Source organism: Hemitrygon akajei, chromosome 26 (genome assembly GCF_048418815.1).
Source record: "Hemitrygon akajei chromosome 26, sHemAka1.3, whole genome shotgun sequence".
Taxonomy (NCBI): Eukaryota; Metazoa; Chordata; class Chondrichthyes; order Myliobatiformes; family Dasyatidae; genus Hemitrygon; species Hemitrygon akajei.
In genome coordinates, this window is record NC_133149.1 from 40,334,607 (window position 1) to 40,353,744 (window position 19,138).

A 19,138-nucleotide genomic window follows, 5' to 3' on the forward strand; every position below is an offset into this window, starting at 1 on the left:
CTATTATCCCCCCTGGTCAACCTTGGCCTAACTTTGGTCACAGTTTTTCTCTTGTTCTGTCAAGTTGCAGAATGGGCTGTGAGTAGAAGTTGTCCTCACCCACCCACCCACCAGCCTGTAGCCCTCCAGATGGGTTACGAGGACCTGCCTACCCACGCTGTCCCTCTCTGACCCTTCACCCCCTCTGAGATTCAGCTTTTTCCATCCTGGACCCCTGTAGTGCTCCTAGAGCAAAGTTGTTACCAGGACTGCCCAAGGAAGCAGTAGAGTTGATGTCATTAAATATATTTAAGACACAGTTATATTATGTTTGCATTGCAGGGTAATTAGGTTATGAGGAAAGGCAGGTAGATGCAGCTGAGTCCACAGCCAGATCAACCATGATCTTATTGAATGGCAGAGAAAGCTCAACGGGCCAGATTTTCCTTGGTGAGAAAATTAGTGCTTACCTTCTACATTCAGGGAGACCGGTCAATTGAAAATGGCAAAGTTAGGAATAAGAGTAGTTTTGCTGGCTGAGTTTACTAAAGGTTATAGAACCAAAGTGGATAAAGTGTTATCATATCAATCAGCCATATGCTAATTGAATGACAGAAAGGTTTTGATAGGCTGGATGGCCTTTGCCCAGTTTAAAAACAGAACTGTGCTACAAATCCTGAGACTAGAAGCCTGGCCAGTTTCTGATATTCCTTTCAAGATCAAGATAAGGAAACAAAAAATGGTCCATTTTAACTGGGATAGATTCCTATTACATTTTACCATCTTCTCATTAGTTAACACAAATATCAGCAAATATGAATGAAAATATATCTCACTTTTGATTTTCTGAAGGAAATAACAATTCAATACAGACTCTCAAAAATTACAATAACCCAGTTTTTTTTCCACATTCAAGTTTGATTTCAAATATATTTTGCTTACAAGTTATTGGTGCTCAAGCAATTTTTTGCCAACACTAGACATCAATCAATATTTTCTACAGTTCATAAGGAGTCCAAGATCACAATTCTATTGCTTAAGTCAACCAATTCTTACCCCTTTCTTTTAAGAAAGAAAGTTTGTTTCTTTACTTCATTAATCAGAGAGAATAGAAAATATATATCCAACCAACCATATATAAATAATGTACATTCTTCACATTTGTGGGTAATTTAATACCTTTGAAGACAGGAAGAATGGATTGTGGACTTTTGTGGAATTGCATTTCAAGACAGTTGATTCACTAGAGAAGTTAGGATTTCCGTTATGAAAAGGAAATATATTGTAAGTGTGGGGGGAAGGGTTATGGCGCTCTTGCAAAACATAATAGATGCTAGTTCAATGACATTTAAATCTAAGATTGGCAAATTTAGGCTGGCTAAATGTTAGTTAAGGTTAGTTTGTTAAGGGTTAGGGTACAATGACTAATAATCTCTCTCAAAGGCAGAATAAGCTCAAAAGACTGAATATCATATTCATGTTCCTATGTGCCCAATAAACCTTGTCCATGTTAGTTCTTTCACATGCAGATAAGTTGATATATGTTAAAATCTTTTAAACATTAGCAGTTTGTGTGATGTGAGAGATATACGTTAGCTTGCAACAAGATGTCTTCTCATTGGGAGTGAATTAGGGCTGAATGCATCTCACAAGGAAGGTATTTACCAATCTTCTCAATCACGGAATGTTAGGGAAGTCAAATGAAAGTGCTTGAAGATTAGGAGTTTGGATTGAAGTGGTTTTGAAACCAAATTATGAACCAATAGACTTTAGATCCCTTGTAATCTATACTGAAAAAGCATAATGTTATTTTTAAGTTCCTCCTCTCTCCAGTTCCCTCCTTCCTACTTGTTATCATCTTCACTGAAGAACTTAAAGTCTGCCTTGGAAATGCATTATAGGTAATATCACAGAAGTTTCACAATCATGTCAATGGGAATAATAGCAATTTATTGTAAGGCTGGTATTTGGTTTTAATCATTCTCTGTCTCTAATCTAATTTGGATCTAACCCTAATACTAAGCATTAGAGTTGCATTCCTAAAGTATTCACGATGTTCTGTGAACATGGGATATGAAGGAGTGTCAAAGCATTACAAACATCTCCAATAGACAAACATTAAGAAAATTGTTCTCAAGCAAACAAAAGAAACATCAAATTCACGAGACTGATGATCATTACTGACAATGCAGACATTGCATTATTTTTAACATTGATTGAAATATATACATCCGGCTTTCTGCCACATTCAAGGCAGGAAACAGTTAAACAATTATCCTCTCAATAAAATAAATATACACAGGAATTAATATCTAGATTGAAAACATAGGAATTCATATCTAGATTGAAAATATAAGATTCTTGATTTAATCATTCTATTAATCACTTTGGGCATCATCTTAAATCAACTGTTCTCTTAAAATGGGCAGAATACTTTGCGGAAGAACAGAGGCATTTCTGATCCTTAGCAAAGCTTTTGACTAGCCTGGAATAAGCCTGGTTATAAACGTTGGTTGGCATCAGTTGGGAACAAATATCCAGTGACCTTGCTAAGCTTCTAGCCTTAAGGCCACTATATATCTGCCAGACTTTGCTGTCTTTATCTAAATACTCATGATCCCATTCACCCCTCTGCCCTCTGCTCTAGAGCAGAACATCTCCATTTTAAAGCTCTAATACTGTTTCTCAAGTATCTCCAAGGACCATTCCCTACCTGTGTAACCTCTCCCATCCATAGCACTCAGTGCTCCAGTAACTCTGGCCCATTAACAGCAGCTGTGCTTGCTGTTCCCTGGAACCCATGGTCCTCTCCTTTATGCCATCCTTTCTCTTGCACGCTCTTCTTTCTGAAATGCTCCCTCTTTTACCCAGTGGTTGCATCCTGAAATTTCCTTATATGTTTTGGTGTTATATTTTGTTTTATAATGACCCAATAAAGTATCATGGGGCATTTTACAACATCAACGTGATATATAAGTGCAAATACTTGTTGTTTTTGTCAGGTTTTACCCTTACTTGAGTGCAATATAACATAGACCAGTACAGGCCCTTTGGCCCACAATGTTGTGCTGACCCTTTAACCTATTCTAACCTGTTGTGCTTATCTAAGAGTCTCCTCTTAAATGTCCCTAATAGTATCTACCTCTACCATCATCCCTGGTAGTGCATTCCATGAATCCACCACCCTCTGTGTAAAAAAAAACTACTTCTGACATCTCCCCTATACTTCCCTCCAAACACTTTAAAGTTCTGCCCCCTCACACTTGTATGTATGTAAAGAAGAAAAACAAAGCTAGAATTGCCTTTGGAGGAGGAAGCTGAAGATTACAATAATGATAGCTCATACACCAATGGAATAAGAGCAGGACTTTGTCTCACAGAGTAAATTATTGAGTCACAAAGCATGGAGGCAAGCCCTCAGGCCCACAGAGTCTGCACTAACCATCAAGCACTTATTCTTAAACTAGACTGATCACATTTTTTCCTCTCCACATTTCCATTAACTCCCTTAATGCTACCACTCATGCACACTGTAGGAGCAATTTACATTGGCCAATTAACCCACCAACCTTTGGCATGTGGTTGGAAGCAGGAACTCCCAGGGGAAAGAACATGCAAACTCCACATAGACAGAATGAATATCAGGATTGAATGCAATTTACAGAAGTGGTGAGGCATCAGTTGTATTGCTGTCTTTAAAATAAGATAAATATGATCAAGATTCAAAATTAAACTTGGCACATACCATTCAGCAAGGTTCTGTTATAGAGTGTAGAATTAAAGAAAGGGGAAGTCCTTTACTTACGATCAGTAGTTTCATTGAAAACCAACATTAAAAAGTTCTAAAGTCCCCAAATTTAGTCATATATTTGTTGGTAATGTTTTGTATTTTTCTTTAACAGATTGGTAAATCAAGATCCATCAGAAGACATGAGTGTGCTTCAATGCTCAGGGAAAATATCAGGGCAGAAAGTGATTGGAAACTCAGCCATAATGTTAGATGAAGAAATGCCTCGAGTGGCTTTGTGGCCTCTCCCCATGCCCATTTCTTATGTCCTATTATTCAATTGATAAAAATGTCCTGAAGGAAAGTAGACCTCCCTCCTGCCCCACTCACTGATAATTGAACTGAATCGTGTGGTATCCTGGTCAAACCTCCTATGCATTCCAAGACAAAGCACCCTCAGCCCCAGAGCCAATCTATTCCAAATCTTAGACCACAGGCTTCAATCAACTGTAATTTTCTGCACTTTGTCCTATATTGGCATGATAAAATTTGAAATGCAGAATCCATTTGATTTAAACTGAGTTTCTGCAACATTTTGAGTAAATTTAGAACAAAATGTGCTGGAAGCAGGCTCTGTGTACCCAATCCACCCAACTACCCCACTCTCTCCCAGTATTTCTGCTGGTTGCACTCACTTGCAGATCCTTTATGAACCCCTAAAAATGAAACTAGTTCTTCAAGTCAACAGGATGCTAATAAGCATTTAAATGGTTTATGAAAGTGATATTTTTTCTAAATTCCTAAGAAGCTGACTGTATTTCAGTAGAACCAATAAATGGCTCTGTATATTTCTTAAAACATATTAATAGACATTAAAATTAAATTACTATTATTAAAAATACTAACAAAATACTAACACTTTCAAAATATATCGAGAAAAAGAATGACCTAAAACAAATTTCTTTAAAAATATGAGTCTTGGTCAATTGCTCTGGTCCATGACAAATTTTGCATTTAATTTTGAATGGAACTTGAAGAAAAAGCACTTCCAAAGAAAGTTGCAATTTTAGTTGCAACTTCTGTCTGGATTGCTGATTGACATACAAGTGAATTTCTGCCCTGGATCTCAAATTGAGCCTTTCTGCTGTGACCTCTGAAAGGAGACGCAGCTTTATACATACAAAGTCCCATCTAATAACCTTGGGCAATCTGAAGGAATTTTCACAATCAAGTAATGTGGTGAAAGGCAGACAAAATTGGTTTGATTGAAGATCTGGATGAAGTGTATCACTGGTTGATATTTGCAGAACTCCTCCCTGTGATTGAGTCAATCTGCACCTCACAACCAAAATGAATTCTTCTTGATAGGGACTCCCCGTGCCCAACAAGCCAATGGAAGAAAGTCACCTGCCCAGATGAATGTCTTTAGAAAAAGTGACACAGACTGGGGCTAATGGTCATGGCTTGTAGCTTCCTGTGTGTTCACTGGCAGACCTTGTTGTTACTTGTTAGCCTGTAAAGTCAAACACAAGATGTTAAATTTGGGAAGGGTGCAACTTAATATTGAACATTATTAAGGATCAGTGACAGTAACTGGCTGTTCATAAAATAGCCCCATTCTTACAGATTGACAATGAATACTTCCCACAATATAATAATTCTGCCATGATTCACTTCAGGCTCTATAGGGAATACTCCCTCCTGTCCTAGACACAGATATTACACTCAATCAGGCACATCCAGCCCAGATATTCAAAGGTGGGTCTATTATTCAGGAGTGTGATGGGTTATTGTAGTTTGGACAGATTCAAAAAGTACGGTAATATCCCACTTGACTGGCATCAAAATGTCCAGACTTAATATTAATTCCCTCCTCCATGAGGTTAATTTGCCGGTTGAGTTGGTGGTGAGGAAGGCAAATGCGATGCTAGGTTTCATTTCAAGAGGACTAGAATATAAAAGCAAGGATGCAATGTTGAGGCTTTATAAAGCACTGTGAGGCCTCATGAGTATTGTGAGCAGTTTTAGGCCCCTTACCTTAGAAAGGATGCACCGATGTTGGAGAGGGTTCAAAGGAGGTTCACGAAAATGACTCTGGGATTGAAAGGCTTATCAGATGAGGAGCATTTGATGGCTGTGGGCCTGTACTCACTGGAATTCAGAAGAATGGGGGTGGGGGGATTTCATTGAAACCTATTGAATGGTGGGAAGGCCTTGATAGAGGTGATGTGGAGAGGATGTTTCCTGTGGTAGGGGTGTCTGAGACCAGAGGACACAGCCTCAGAATAGAGGGGTGTTCTTTTAGAATGGAGATGAGGAGGAACTTCTTTAGCCAGAGAGTGGTGAATATGTGGAATTCATTGCCAAAGGCAGCTGTGGAGGCCAAGTCGCTGGGTATACTTAAGGCAGAGGTTGATAGATTCTTGATTAGTCAGGGCATGAAGGGATACAGGGAGAAAGCAGGAGATTGGGGCCGAGAGAGAAAAGGATCAGCCATGAAATTCTGCTCTTATATTTCATGGTCTATGGTCTTATGATCTATGACTTAATGTGGCTTCAGTGTGCACCATCTACAAAGTCCACTGCCTCAACTCACCAAGATTTCTTCAAAAGTTTTTTGATACCTAGCTATTCTACTATGTAAAAGCACAGGGGCTTTGGATACATAGGAATACCACCATCTGCAAATTGCTGTCCACATCTCACACCACCCTAACTTGGAAACACATTGCTGAGTATCCTCACTGGCCTGAATTCCTTAACCTTAAGCCTGAGATGCATCTCCAACACAAAGATATTCATCCTCCACCTTGCCATCAGAACCAAACTCACACTAAGTCCCATACACTAGATGCTCTCTGACTATCACTAGTTCTTGACATGTCAGCAGCTCGATATTAAACAAAAAAAACCTCAAGAAATTGCTTACTTTAACCTCATCCAGATCTGATATTTCCCTATTTATCCAGTCCTTGCCTTTCACACTCCAGAATTTTCTTCACCCAGCCATTGTTCTGTTAAAAATGCTAGGATAGTTTATGATATTGAAAGGCTTCATAATAGAAGATTGTGTTTTGTCACAAAATGTGAACAACCATGGAAATGAGTGCCATAGTTACCTCCATTTGTGTGAAGATCCAGTCTGTGAATTGCGTCACCCGTGTATAAACACCTGGATTATTTACTCGAGCACAGCCAACACCCCAGCTTGTAATTCCGGCTAGGTAATAGGTTCCAGACACCTCACATGCCAGAGGCCCACCACTGTCACCCTGAGGTTTAAAAAGAACATTTTTGCAGTTAGACTTAAGGTGTTAGGAGCCAGATCTCGGGTTCAGGGAGAGCATTGGGGGTTGTTTACAACATATTAGCCATTTATTCCATATTGAAATGATGGGAAGTTTAACCTTATATTTTGAACATAAGAGATTCTGTACACGCTGGAAATCCAGTAACACACACAAATTGCTAGAGGAATTCAGCAGGTCAGGTAGCATCTTTGGAGAGGAACAGTTGATGTTTCAAGTCGAGGCTCTTCATCAGGACTTGGTGAAGGATCTTGGCCCGAAACATAAACTGTTTATTCCTCTCCATAGATGCTGTCTGACCTGCTGAGCTCCTCCAGCGTTTTGTGTGTGTTAATCTTATGTTTAAATTGTGGAATGTGATGGCCTTTTTCAAGGAATTGTAGAGTTGTTTTTCATACAGCCCTTTTCATATTTGGTTAAACAATCTATGACTCTCTGGATGAAGGTTGGAATAAAGATTAGAGGCAGGATCTATTTATTGAAGAGAACACAGAACAGTACAACAGTCCCTGGAATTGCAGTCATTGTCTGCCATGACTCACTGGAGTGGCACTCCCTTGCCTCTGAGCTAGATGACTAGGTTTCATATCCCACTCTGAAGACTTAAACTCAAATTCCAGACACTCGAACACAGTGCCGCGGGAGTGCTCTGCGAACTGTGGTTGCAGATTTTGCATGAGTTATTGATCCGAGGCACCTTAAAGCATTTCCCTTCCCTTGCAATAACATGTTACCATTTCAAGGAATGACTGCCTCTGTGAATGAGATCACTAACCAACAGTCAGTATCCCCAACCCCAAAAAGTAATCAGCAGCTGGACAATGATCAGACGCAATTTTATTTGACACTGTGATTGCCATCATAATGGACCTCTAGCTCATCAGTCCGATACAGATTCCAACCCTGGGCCACTCGCACCTGACATGAATCGACTCCCCCGGAGAGGTTGCCAGCGCAGATCATGCGATCTGTTACAAATCCATTGTAGACGCTTCTCTGGTTACAGGTCGCTCTATCGATTATGTTAACACGAGCTTCCAGAAGGGTGTTGGAGACCGTGGCTGAAATGCATTACACAAGGTGTTAAGCTCAAGTGGGACAGGCGGGGGTGGGGTGGAGCGAATATCCAGTTTTAAGTTTGCTTCAGACAATTGAAGTAAAGTTATTATGCCAAATGTCACAACCATCATCATGTTAGGTAATAAGCTACAAAATCAATGAAATATATATTATACAACAAGAGCTACAGGCATTTTCACCACACCTTTAATAAATCCGAACAAACCAAGAGCTTTCACGATAAAATTAAGTAATTAAAACTGTACGCCTCAGAAAATGATATGAGGATATTATCAAAAACCTGACTAATAAGGAATGTTTCAAAGGGGAAAGAGAAAGAGCTTTAGCAAGGGAATTCCAGACTTCTGACTGCTTTTAGCAGGATGTCAGATATGGAGGAACACAAGAATCTTCAGGGTTTACAGAGATGAAGGGAATATAAACCCCACCATCCAGGTTTAGCTCTTTTCTAATTACTACCATCAGGCAGGAGGTACAGAAGCCTTCGGTCCCACACCACCAGGTTCAGAAACAATTATTACCCTTCAACCATTGGGCTCCTGAACCAGCGTTGGCTCACCTCAACTCTGTACTGATCACTGAACACAAGCTATGGACTCATTTTCAAGGACTCTACAACTCATGTTCTCAGTATTATTTTTTTGTTTGTTTGTTTATTTATTATTTGTACTCTTTGTCTTCTCTTGCACATTGGTTGTTAGTCTTTGTTTATGTATGGTTTTTCATAAATTCTATTGTACTTCTTTATTTTCATGTGAATGCCCACAAGAAAATAAATCTCAGGATAGTACTATATATGGTGACATATACGTACTTTGATAATAAACTTATTTTGAACATTTCTTTTACTTACATGTGGAAAGGTGTTATAACTAAAGTTCTCAGTTGTGAATTCACTAATGAAACTAATGCTGTTTATGCCCTGACAAGAACTGCTGGCCAAAAGTCAAGGGAGGGTGTTACTACAATAAGAACTTCAGCTCTTTGCCCTTCCTTCCTAATGAAGAAGCAATAGGCAAGAGGATGACCCACACAAAAAGCAGGAATGTTGGGGAGCCTAATAATTTAAAACAGCTGCCTTATTTTTCTCAACTCAAAGCCCATAAAGGAATGAATAATATTTGTTTTAGAGTCATAGAGCCATAGAGCACTACGGCACAGAAACAGGCCCTTCAGCCCATCTAGTCCATGTTGAACTGTTATTCTGCTATCGATCCGCACCTGGACCATAGCCCTCCATACCCCTCCCATCCATGTACTTATCTAAACTTTTCTTAAATGTTCCAATCAAACCCACATCCAACACTTCCGCTGGCAGCTCTTTCTACACTTGCACTATCCTCTGGAGAGTAAGTTCTCCCTTATGTTCCCCTTAAATATTTCACCTTTTACCCTTAACCAATGACCTCTAGCTCTTGTCTCACCCAACATCAGTGGAAAAAGCCTGTTTGCATTTACCCATTCTATACCCCTCATAACTTTGTATACATCAATCAAATTTCCCCTCATTCTGCAGGGAATAAAGTCCTACCATATTCAACCCTTCCCTATAACTCAGTTCCTCCAAGTCCCAGAAATATCCCTGTAAATTTTCTCTGTACTCTTGCAATCTTATTGATATTTTTCCTGTAGCTAGGTGACCAAAACTGCACACAATACTCCAAATTAGGCCTCATCAATGCCCCATACAACTTCAACATAATATCCCATCTCCTGTATTCATGAAGGCCAATGTGCCAAAAGCTTTCTTTACGACCCTATCTACCTGTGACGCCACTTTCAAGGAATTATGGACCTGTATTCTCAGATCCCTTTGTTTTACTTCACTCCTCAGTGCCATACCATTCATTGGGTGAGTCTTACCCTGGTTTGTCCTCTTAAAATGCAACACCTCACACATGACTGTGGTAAATTCCATCTGCCATTTTTCAGCCCATTTTTTCAACTGGTCCAGATCCCACTGCAAGCTTTATTAGCTCTCCACTACACCCCCAATCTTGGTGTAATCTGCAAATTTTCAGGCCGTTTGAGCAATCTGGTGCCTTGCTGTCTCTGAGGGAGTTTGGTGAGGTTTTGAGCAGAGTGTGTGGCCTGGAAGCCAAGAAACTTGGAGATAGGGTACAAGCTCATGATCAACTCCATTTCTTGCCGATCAAATCATCAAGCAAGACTGAAATCAACGAGGACTAGAGTGGAAGGCAAGAGGGTGTTCAGCGTTGCCTGCCTGCATTTGAGTAGTCCCTCTCTCTCTTCCTATCAGGTGCTGCCAGTGGATAGCGCCAGAGTCTTGGACGAGGATTAATCGACGTGATTGTGGATTGGACTCTGCAGTTTACATTATAAGTGTTTCTGGTTTCTGGTTATTCCTTTGTTATTGCTATTTTGCGCAGTTTTGATCGGGGCGGACTGGCTTTGCGGCCTGCAGTCAATAAATGGCACAGCGCTAAATTGAACAGAACTGACCATTCCTAGACTGGTTCAATAACCGTGGTTTTGATATTATATATTCTGTGCGCTTTCCACCTGTTTTTTGCCGCATGTGCAATTTGTTCTTTTTTTTTGCGCGCTGAGTGTTTGATGTTTTCTTTGACCAGGTTCCATAGTGTTTCTCCGTTTCGTTGCTGACTGTAGGAAGAAGAATCTTAGGGTTGTATACTGCATAAATACTTTGATAATGAGTGTATTTTGAGTCTTTGGAGTTTGCTGATCCACTTTACCACATTATCATCCAAGTTATTAACATACTGTAGATGACAAACAGCAATGGATCCAGTACCATTTTGGCTAATTAAAGTCACTGTGCTAAATTACATTCATAGCACAGGGGAACAAAGCTCCCCAATGCTTTGATGCATTCAGAGGCACCCTTACTTACTTGAACTCTCCTCTACGCGACCAAATCCTGTAATCCAACAAGACGTTCCACCTGTGAATTCCTGATTGTAGAATGGCAAACAGACAGGTCTAACTTTATCTGGAAAACAGATGATGTCTGTCACTACATGAAAGATAATTAGAGCGATTTTACACACATGTACATTCAGGATGACTCATAGGGAATTTCTGTGGCTTTTCCCTAGGCCTTGACACTAGAGACCACCGTTCTCTATTCGAATTGGCTGCTCTGGGCTACAAGTCTATGGACTCACTTTCCTTTTGAATGTTGTTGCTTCCTTTTATTGTTTGCATGATTTGTGTTTTTTTTCTCTCTCTCTGCATTGTGTTTGTTGCTTTTTTTTAATGGGTTCTTTCGGGTTTCTTGTTCTCTGGCTGTCTATAAGGAGATGAATCTCAAGGTTATATAATATATACATACTTTGACAATAAATGTACTTTGAACTATGAACTTCAATCCACAAATTTCTATTTGTGGCTTCATATTGTAAGATTGAAGGAGAGCATTTGTTCTTCAGTCCCATGAATGCTGACGAGAATTTGGGTGTCATGGAGCAGAGGGGTTGGAAAGTGGTTGGGGCTCAGGACAGTAAGCAGTTCTAGGAAGATTGCTGAAAGTGATGTGAGGGTTATTTGGCAAGGTTCAGTGAGGGTGAAGGAGGGGATGTCAGTGTGTGTTGGTGGTGGTGATTAGTCATTGCATCGGGTGTGTAAACTTGGTAGTGAGGGCATCTTGAGTGTTGAGGGAACCAGGCCAGTTTGTATGGAGGGTGGAGATGTGAGGATGATAGGGAGACATAAGCTTAATGTGGGACGAGGCAATTCATCCAAGGATGAATTGTATCCTGGGGAAAGGTAATTTCTCAGGGATATTGGAGCTGCTTTCCAATAATGGGAGAGTCTAGGACCAGAGGGCACCAGAGAATATAAGGATGACCCTTTTGAACAGAGATGAGGAGGAATTTCTTTAGCCAGAGTGTGGAACTCTTGCCACTGGTGGCTGTGGAGGCCAAGTCAATAGATATATTTAAAGGGTTGAGAGGGATAATAAATCAGCCATGATGGAATGATAGTCTGAATGGCCTAATTCTGCTCCTATGTCTTATGGTTTCCAATATTATGCTGGGTTCTTCACAGGGAGCTCTAGCTGTATATAAGCAGGTTTCACAGGCACATTTAAAGGTTTCTTTTGCACCAGTGGTCTGAAAAAGTCTAGATATGCAACGTCTGGCATTGGAATGTCACTGTGCATATCTGTGACACATCACGAGCATTGTAAATTTTATATCCACACACACCCTTGCTGATAAACACCGGTATAACTTAGGAGGATACATTCACCAGCCCCTCTACTGCTCTTCCCATGAGTATGAAAATTTGTTTAAAATATTAATAATTGATATAATATTACTAAAGTACTAAAGACCTGTACTGATCAATTGCACAGAGTCACCGATATCTGGTGACTCTCACTTTGGCAGTCTGAGGTACCCACCTTCTTCAGTCAGACTTCACTTATACCGTCGCCTAAGGAGACCTGCCTCAATGACTATCATCCAGTAGCACTCACATCCACTGTGAGAAACATATGAACTCCTGCCTGAGAAGTGACTTGGATTCTCGCCAATTTGCCTATTGTCACAGCAGGTCCACAGCAGATGCCATTTCACTGGCTTTTCACTTAATCCTGGAACATCTGGATAGCAAAAATGCATACATCAGGATGCTCTTTATTTATTACAGCTCAGCAGTCATTCCCTCAAAACTAATCAATAAGATTCCAGACCTTGCCTGAATACCTCCTTGTGCAAATGGATCCTCGATTTCCTCACTTACAGATCCCAGTCAGTTTGGATTGGCAACAATATCTCCTCCACAATCTCCATCAGCACAGCTGCTCCACTCGCTTTACACTTATGGCTATGAGGCAAAGCACAGCTCCAATGCCATATTTATGTTTGCTGACAACAGCACTGCCGTTGGCTGAATCAAAGGTGGAGATGAATCTTTAGACCTCCAGTTTCTGAAGGGGCACCAGTGAACAATGTGACCAAAGGCAACGTCCTTTAGACAGTTCACAAAACTACTTCTTTCACTTCTTTTACTTCTTTTTTTTCTTTCAAATATGATTCTACTACTATTGGAGCCTGTGATTTACTTTTTGATGGTGTGATTTGGGCCAATAGCGCGATCTGGCACCTTGCTGTCACCAAGGGAGTTCTGTGAGGTTTCGAGCAAAATGAGCAGCCTAGATACCAAGAAGCCTGGAGACGGGGCACAAGCCCATGATCAAGTCAATTTCTCACCAATACCGCTGATTAAAGTGACAAGCAAGATTGAAACCAACAAGGACGAGAGTGGAAGGCGAGCGGGTGTTCGGTGCCGTCTGCCTGGGTTTGACTGGTCTCTCTTTCCCTCTTGCTCACTGTTGCCAGAGGAAGTTGGCTGTATTTGACTGGTCTCTCTCTTGTCTGTTGCTCCCAGAGGAAGATGCCTGCGTTCGATTGTCTCTCTCTTCCTCTTGCTCGATGTTGCTGGAGGATGTTGCCAGAGTCTTGGTTCTTGGGTAAGGTTTAAATGACACTGTAGTTTACATGATGATGTGATTTTGGTTTCTGGTTGCTCTCTCAGTATTAGCAAGGATCCCACCCATCCATTCAGCATCCTTTTTGACATCCTCTTTGACACTATGTTACCATGGGGCAGAATGGTAGCGTAGAGGTTAGTACAACGCTTTACAGTACCACTGACCTGGGTTCAATTCCCACTGCTGCCTGTAAGAAGTTTGTACTTTCTCCACGTGACTGCGTGGATTTCCCCTGGGTGATCCGGTTTCCTCCCAGAGTCCAAAGATGTACCAGTTGGTAGGTTAATTGATTATTCAAAGATTCAAAGTACATTTATTATCAAAGAATATAAATTGTGCAAAAAACCAAAAGAACCTGATTTAAAAAAATATAGAGACCAAACCCCAGAGTGCACAGAAAAAGAGAAAAAACACAAATCATGCAAACAATAGAATTGGGCAACAGCAACAGCATTCCGAACCAAATTGAGTCCTTAGATCTAAACCCCCAGAGCAGCCCAGAGTAGGCCCAAAGCCTCAATATTCAGTTTGTTCATATTAGCAGGGCAAATCGCCATTAAGTTCACAGACAAGAAGGATGGCAGTCGGGGGTAGTCTCACAGTCTTAGTGTTGCAGGGAAATGAGCCCCCAGTCCATCTGGGTCTGCGTTGAAATTCTCCAAACAGCAGATCCTATGCCACATTAGGACCCCAGCTCTGCCGCGGTGAATTGCTCCAGGCCTAGATTTTGCTGCTGAAGAAACCGTTCTTGATTTTTTTTTCTAATCAGCTTGGCGCCCAGAGTGATCCAATTTTGCCTGACTCCCAACACCTTGTCTTTCCAGTCTATCTGGGCTGGCGTTTAAACTGTCCAGATAGCGCAGGGGTAGGCAACCTTAAGCACAAATGATTTTCTAGCATGCGTTATTCATTAATTTGAGGCAAAACATAACTAGATGTATTTAAATGAATAATTCCCATATTTCAAGTTGTTTATGGCATTTATCTGGCCCACCATCCACTCATTAATATGTAATCCGGCCCATAGAGGCAAAAAGGTTGACGACCTCTGAGATAGCAGATCGTGCCTTGCATTAAGATCTGGGCCCTGCCATGGCAAATCGCTCTGGGCCTAGAACACTTCGCCCAGCGATTCACTTCAGCCCTAGATATTGCTGCCGAAGAAGCTATTCTCGACCTTTCCAAAAGGGCTTGGCGCTTACAGCGACCACCCACGCTCCCGGGGTAGCTGGATAGGCATCAGAACTCCTCTGCCTTGTCTTTTCATCTCTGAATCGATCACTCCAACCAGCAAGGCTCCAAATCCAAGTGCATCGATTTTGCAGTGCATTTCGAATTCACTTTGCCCTCATTCACTTCTTCAATGCTGGCGGCAATAGTTTACCACAAATTATTTTAAAAAGTGTAATTAGTAATGCTTTTAATCGAGTTTCTTTGCTTTTGAACTACTAGTAAGCTGTCGCATGCCTTCAGTAGTGACATCTTAAACTGGTTATCATAAATTATCCTATGATTAAATTAGGGGATTGCTGGACAGCATGGCTCAAAGGGCCAGAAGGACCTATGCTGTGCTGTATCTGAGTAAAAAGAATACTTTCTACCATTAGGCAGGAGACTCTGATGCATAACAGCAGGATGGGAAGCAGCTTCTTCCCTCAGATCATTAGGCTTCTGAACTCTCTGCCGCATCGCATTCGAAGTGTCACCAGATAATTTGTACTGTACCCTACAATATTTAACTTATGGACTTTACTTTGTTTATTTTTGTGTAATTCATTTGTAGATTTTATTCTTAGTTTCCTAAGGTATTGTGTGTGATATATGTGTTACGTGTACTACTGTGCTTTACACTCTGGTTCAGAGAAACATTGTCCCATTTGACGTATACATGTATATACTTAAGTGACAATAAACTTGACTAGACTTTTTGTTGCCATTCTGTGCAGATTTGATCATGGCATATTGGCGCGGCAGCTTGCAGACAATGAATAAAATAGCATTAAATTGAACTGAACTGAACTGAACTGAAGTAAACTGAACATTACTGGACTGTTTTGATGACTTTGTAGTTTGATGTTTTATATTCTGTGCTTTTCACTTATTTTTTTACCATTTGCGTGATTTGTTCTTTTATTTTTGCTTTGTTTCATGGCTGTCTGTGGGAAGACAAATCCCGGGGTTGTATACTGCATAAATACTTTGATAATAAAGGTACTTTGAATCTTGAATCTAAAGGACAGAGATTGAAAATCTGGCTGAGTGGTGCCACAATGACAACCTGTCACTCAATGTCAGTAAGACTAAGAAGCTGATTATTGACCAAGAGGAAGAAATTGGAGGTCCATGAGCCACTCCTCATCGGGGGATCAGAGGTAGAGAGGATTAGTGACTCTAAATTCCTCAGTATTATCATTTCAGAGGATCAATCCTCGATTCAACATGTAAGTGGAATTATGAAGAAAGCCCGGTAGTGCCTCTACTTCCTTAAAAGTTTGCGAAGGTTCAGCATGACACTTTGTAGGAAGTCCTTGAATGGAAAATCTTACAAAAAGTAGTGGACATGGCTCAATCCATCACGGGTAAAGCCTTCCTGACCACTGAGCACATCTACACGGAACATTGTCACAGGAAAGCAGCATCCATCATCAAGGACACCTACCACCCAGGTAATGCTCTCTTCTCACTGCTGACATCAGGAAGAAGGTACAGGAGCCCCAGGACTCACATCACCAGGTTCAGAAACAGTTATTACCCCTCAACCATCAGGCTCCTGAACCAGAGGGGATAACTTCACTCAACTTTACTTACCCCATCACTGAACTATTCCCACAACCAATGGACTCACTTTCAAGGACTCTTCATCTCATGTTCTCAGTATTTATTGCTTATTTATTTATTATTATTATTATTATTATTATTTCTTTTTTTCTTTTGTACTTGCATAGTTTGTTGTCTTTTGCACATTGGTTGTTTGTTTGTCTGTTGGGTGTGGTCTTTCATTCATTCTATTGTGCTTCTTGGATTTATTGAGTATGTCCGCAAGAAAACTAAATGAATCTCAGGGTTGTATATGGTGACATGTATGTACATTGATAATAAATTTACTTTGAACTTAATAATCAAATTGATCTAGGATTGCAACTAGGTATTTCAAAAATTAACTATAAATGGATTGTTAGACCAATGCTCAATTTGTAAACAGCAGATTGCTATTGCAGCACATTGTTAAAATAATGAAACAGTATGATATTGGTCTTAGCCTAATGGCCTTAACAAAGCATTACCTGTTATCTCCAATGGTTTGGTGAGCTTCATTAAAGCAATATCATTATCATTGGTCTCACTGTTGTAGTTCTCATGAGTGATGATTTTTGAGACAAATCTCAAAGTGGCACTTGAGAGCTGCTGTTGTGAAATGAAGCCACTGTACACTTTCCAATTGGATGGGTTAAGTGCTTCCTCACTGCAATGAAAGAAACGATTTTGGTTACAAAAGCTATGAGTGTGTCTCTCCCTGGCTTATTCCAATTTCTCTTGCCCCAGTCTGGCTGACTGTAATGGCAAGCAGCATGGAAACATATCCCCAAACTGGCAAGGCTTCATTTGTCCTGTCAAGTTCTCCAATAACATTATTAAAGCCCTATTCTGCAATTTTATCCCAAGGACTGAGCAAGATGTCAGTAAGATTATCCCCACCATGGATCAAAGGCCACAAAGCAAGGGTTTGACATGTTCTTGCACCATGTTCTTGTGGAACCAAGTGGAAATGAGAGCAATACTCCAGCCTTGAATGTATCCTCTACTGAAGGAGATAGAATGTAAGAATCAGGAGCAGGCATCTGCCCCTCAAGAATGTTCTTCCATTCAATAAGCTCATGATTGATCAGGACTTGGCCTCAATGCCACCTTACCACTCTCTACCCATCCCCCTTCATTCCTTTGTAATTTATATTTTTCTATATCTCCATACCTTTCTGGAGTAGAGAATTCCAGAGATTCACAAACCTCTGGGAGAATAAATTCTTCCTCATAATCCATCTGAAATAGGCAACCTGTTTAATCTGAAACTATCCCTTTAGTTTTAGATATCTGCACTCAGAGAAACACATTCTCACTTCCATCCTGTCAAACCTCCTTAGAACCTTTATGTTTCAATAATGCCACTTCTCATTCTATTCTTCAACCACCAACTACTTCATCCCAGGAATCAATATAGGAAACCTTCTCTGTCCTGCCTCGAATGGAAATACATCCTTACATATGGAGATAGAGACTGTATACACTATTTTAGGGGTGGTCTCACCAGTGCCCTGTAAAATTGCATCAGAATCTCTCCATACTACTACAATAAGTGTCACCATTCATTCAGCCACTCAAATCGCTTGTGGCACTTACAAATTATCCTTTTCATGTTTCACGTGCTAGGGCCCTCAGATCTCTTATTGCAACATTTTGTAGTCTCACTCTGTTTAAATAATAATTTGCTTCTTTTTTTCATTCTTCTTTCCACAGTTCTCCCGCCTAATACTCCACCTAGCAAATTCTTGCTCACTCACTTAACCTATACAATATTCCCTCTAATTTGAAATCTGCGTGGCGCTTTAATCAAACATTACATAAAAGAAAATTCCAGCTGCGCAGCACCAAAGGCGATGTGTGCAGGAACATTTCAGTTACTCTGTGGCCGCGCACCCGCACAGCTTAGAGGGAACTGTGAACCTATCCCTATATCTTTGTTGACTCTTTATGTCCTCTCATAACTTGCCAATCCCCCATAGCAAATTTGCCTACAGTATGCACAGTTCCTTCATCCAATATAGATTGTAGACGGTTGAGGACCAAGCACTGATCATTGTGGAACCACACTGGTTACTGATAACCAGTTGGAAAAAGCTCCAGTTAGTCCAACTACCTGTTTTCTGTTAGTTAGTCCCTTTCTTTTCCACAATATTGCTCTTATGCACCTCTTACCTTATGCAAGAATCTTTTACATTGCATCTTTGGAAGTCCAAATGGCTTTTAGAAATCCAAATACATTCTGTGATCTACTTCTCCTCTATCGACCCAGTTTGTTGTATCCACAAAACTCCAGCTAATTTGCCAAACACAATTTCCCTTTCATAGAACTAAGTTTATTTGACTAATGGTTTTCTAAATACACTGCTATTACCAATTTAATAATGAATTCCAGAACTTTGTCAATGCTGGGTGTCAAACTAACTGGGCAATAGTTTCCTGTTTTCTGTCTCCTTTCTTGAATAGTTTTATTACATCTGTGACTTCCCAGTTCACTGGAACCTCTGGAATTAAGGGAATGTTGGTAGATTACAATTAACGCCACCACCATTGCTGCAGCCACTTCCTTTCAGATCTCAGGATTCTGCCATCAGGTCCAGGAGATTTGCTGGCCTTTGCCTCCGTTTGTTTCCCTTTTTCTTTTCTCAAGTGATAGAGATGACGTTCCTCTTTTCCCAAAGTCCCTTGGGATGTTTTCATTATGATGCTTTTTTATGTTTTTCACCATGAAGAGAAATAATCTCATCACTTCCTCTTTTCCATTAT

At 40.5% G+C, this 19,138-nt stretch overlaps 1 protein-coding gene across 2 annotated transcripts in view; it reads right to left on the reverse strand.

Moving 5' to 3' along the window:
* Positions 1-209: 209 nt before the first annotated feature.
* Positions 210-19,138, reverse strand: part of LOC140716903 (transmembrane protease serine 13-like) — a 44,810-nt gene continuing 25,881 nt past the window's right edge. Inside the window, exons 9-13 of one of the 2 annotated variants that reach the window (XM_073029982.1) lie at positions 16,861-17,039; positions 10,970-11,068; positions 7,933-8,075; positions 6,826-6,978; positions 210-5,219 (exon numbers count right to left, since the gene is read on the reverse strand). In XM_073029982.1, the coding sequence (XP_072886083.1) occupies positions 5,208-5,219; positions 6,826-6,978; positions 7,933-8,075; positions 10,970-11,068; positions 16,861-17,039 (586 nt within the window). In that variant the 3' untranslated portion in view covers positions 210-5,207. The remainder of the gene's footprint in view (positions 5,220-6,825; positions 6,979-7,932; positions 8,076-10,969; positions 11,069-16,860; positions 17,040-19,138) is intronic. The other variant, XM_073029983.1, reaches the window with a different exon arrangement.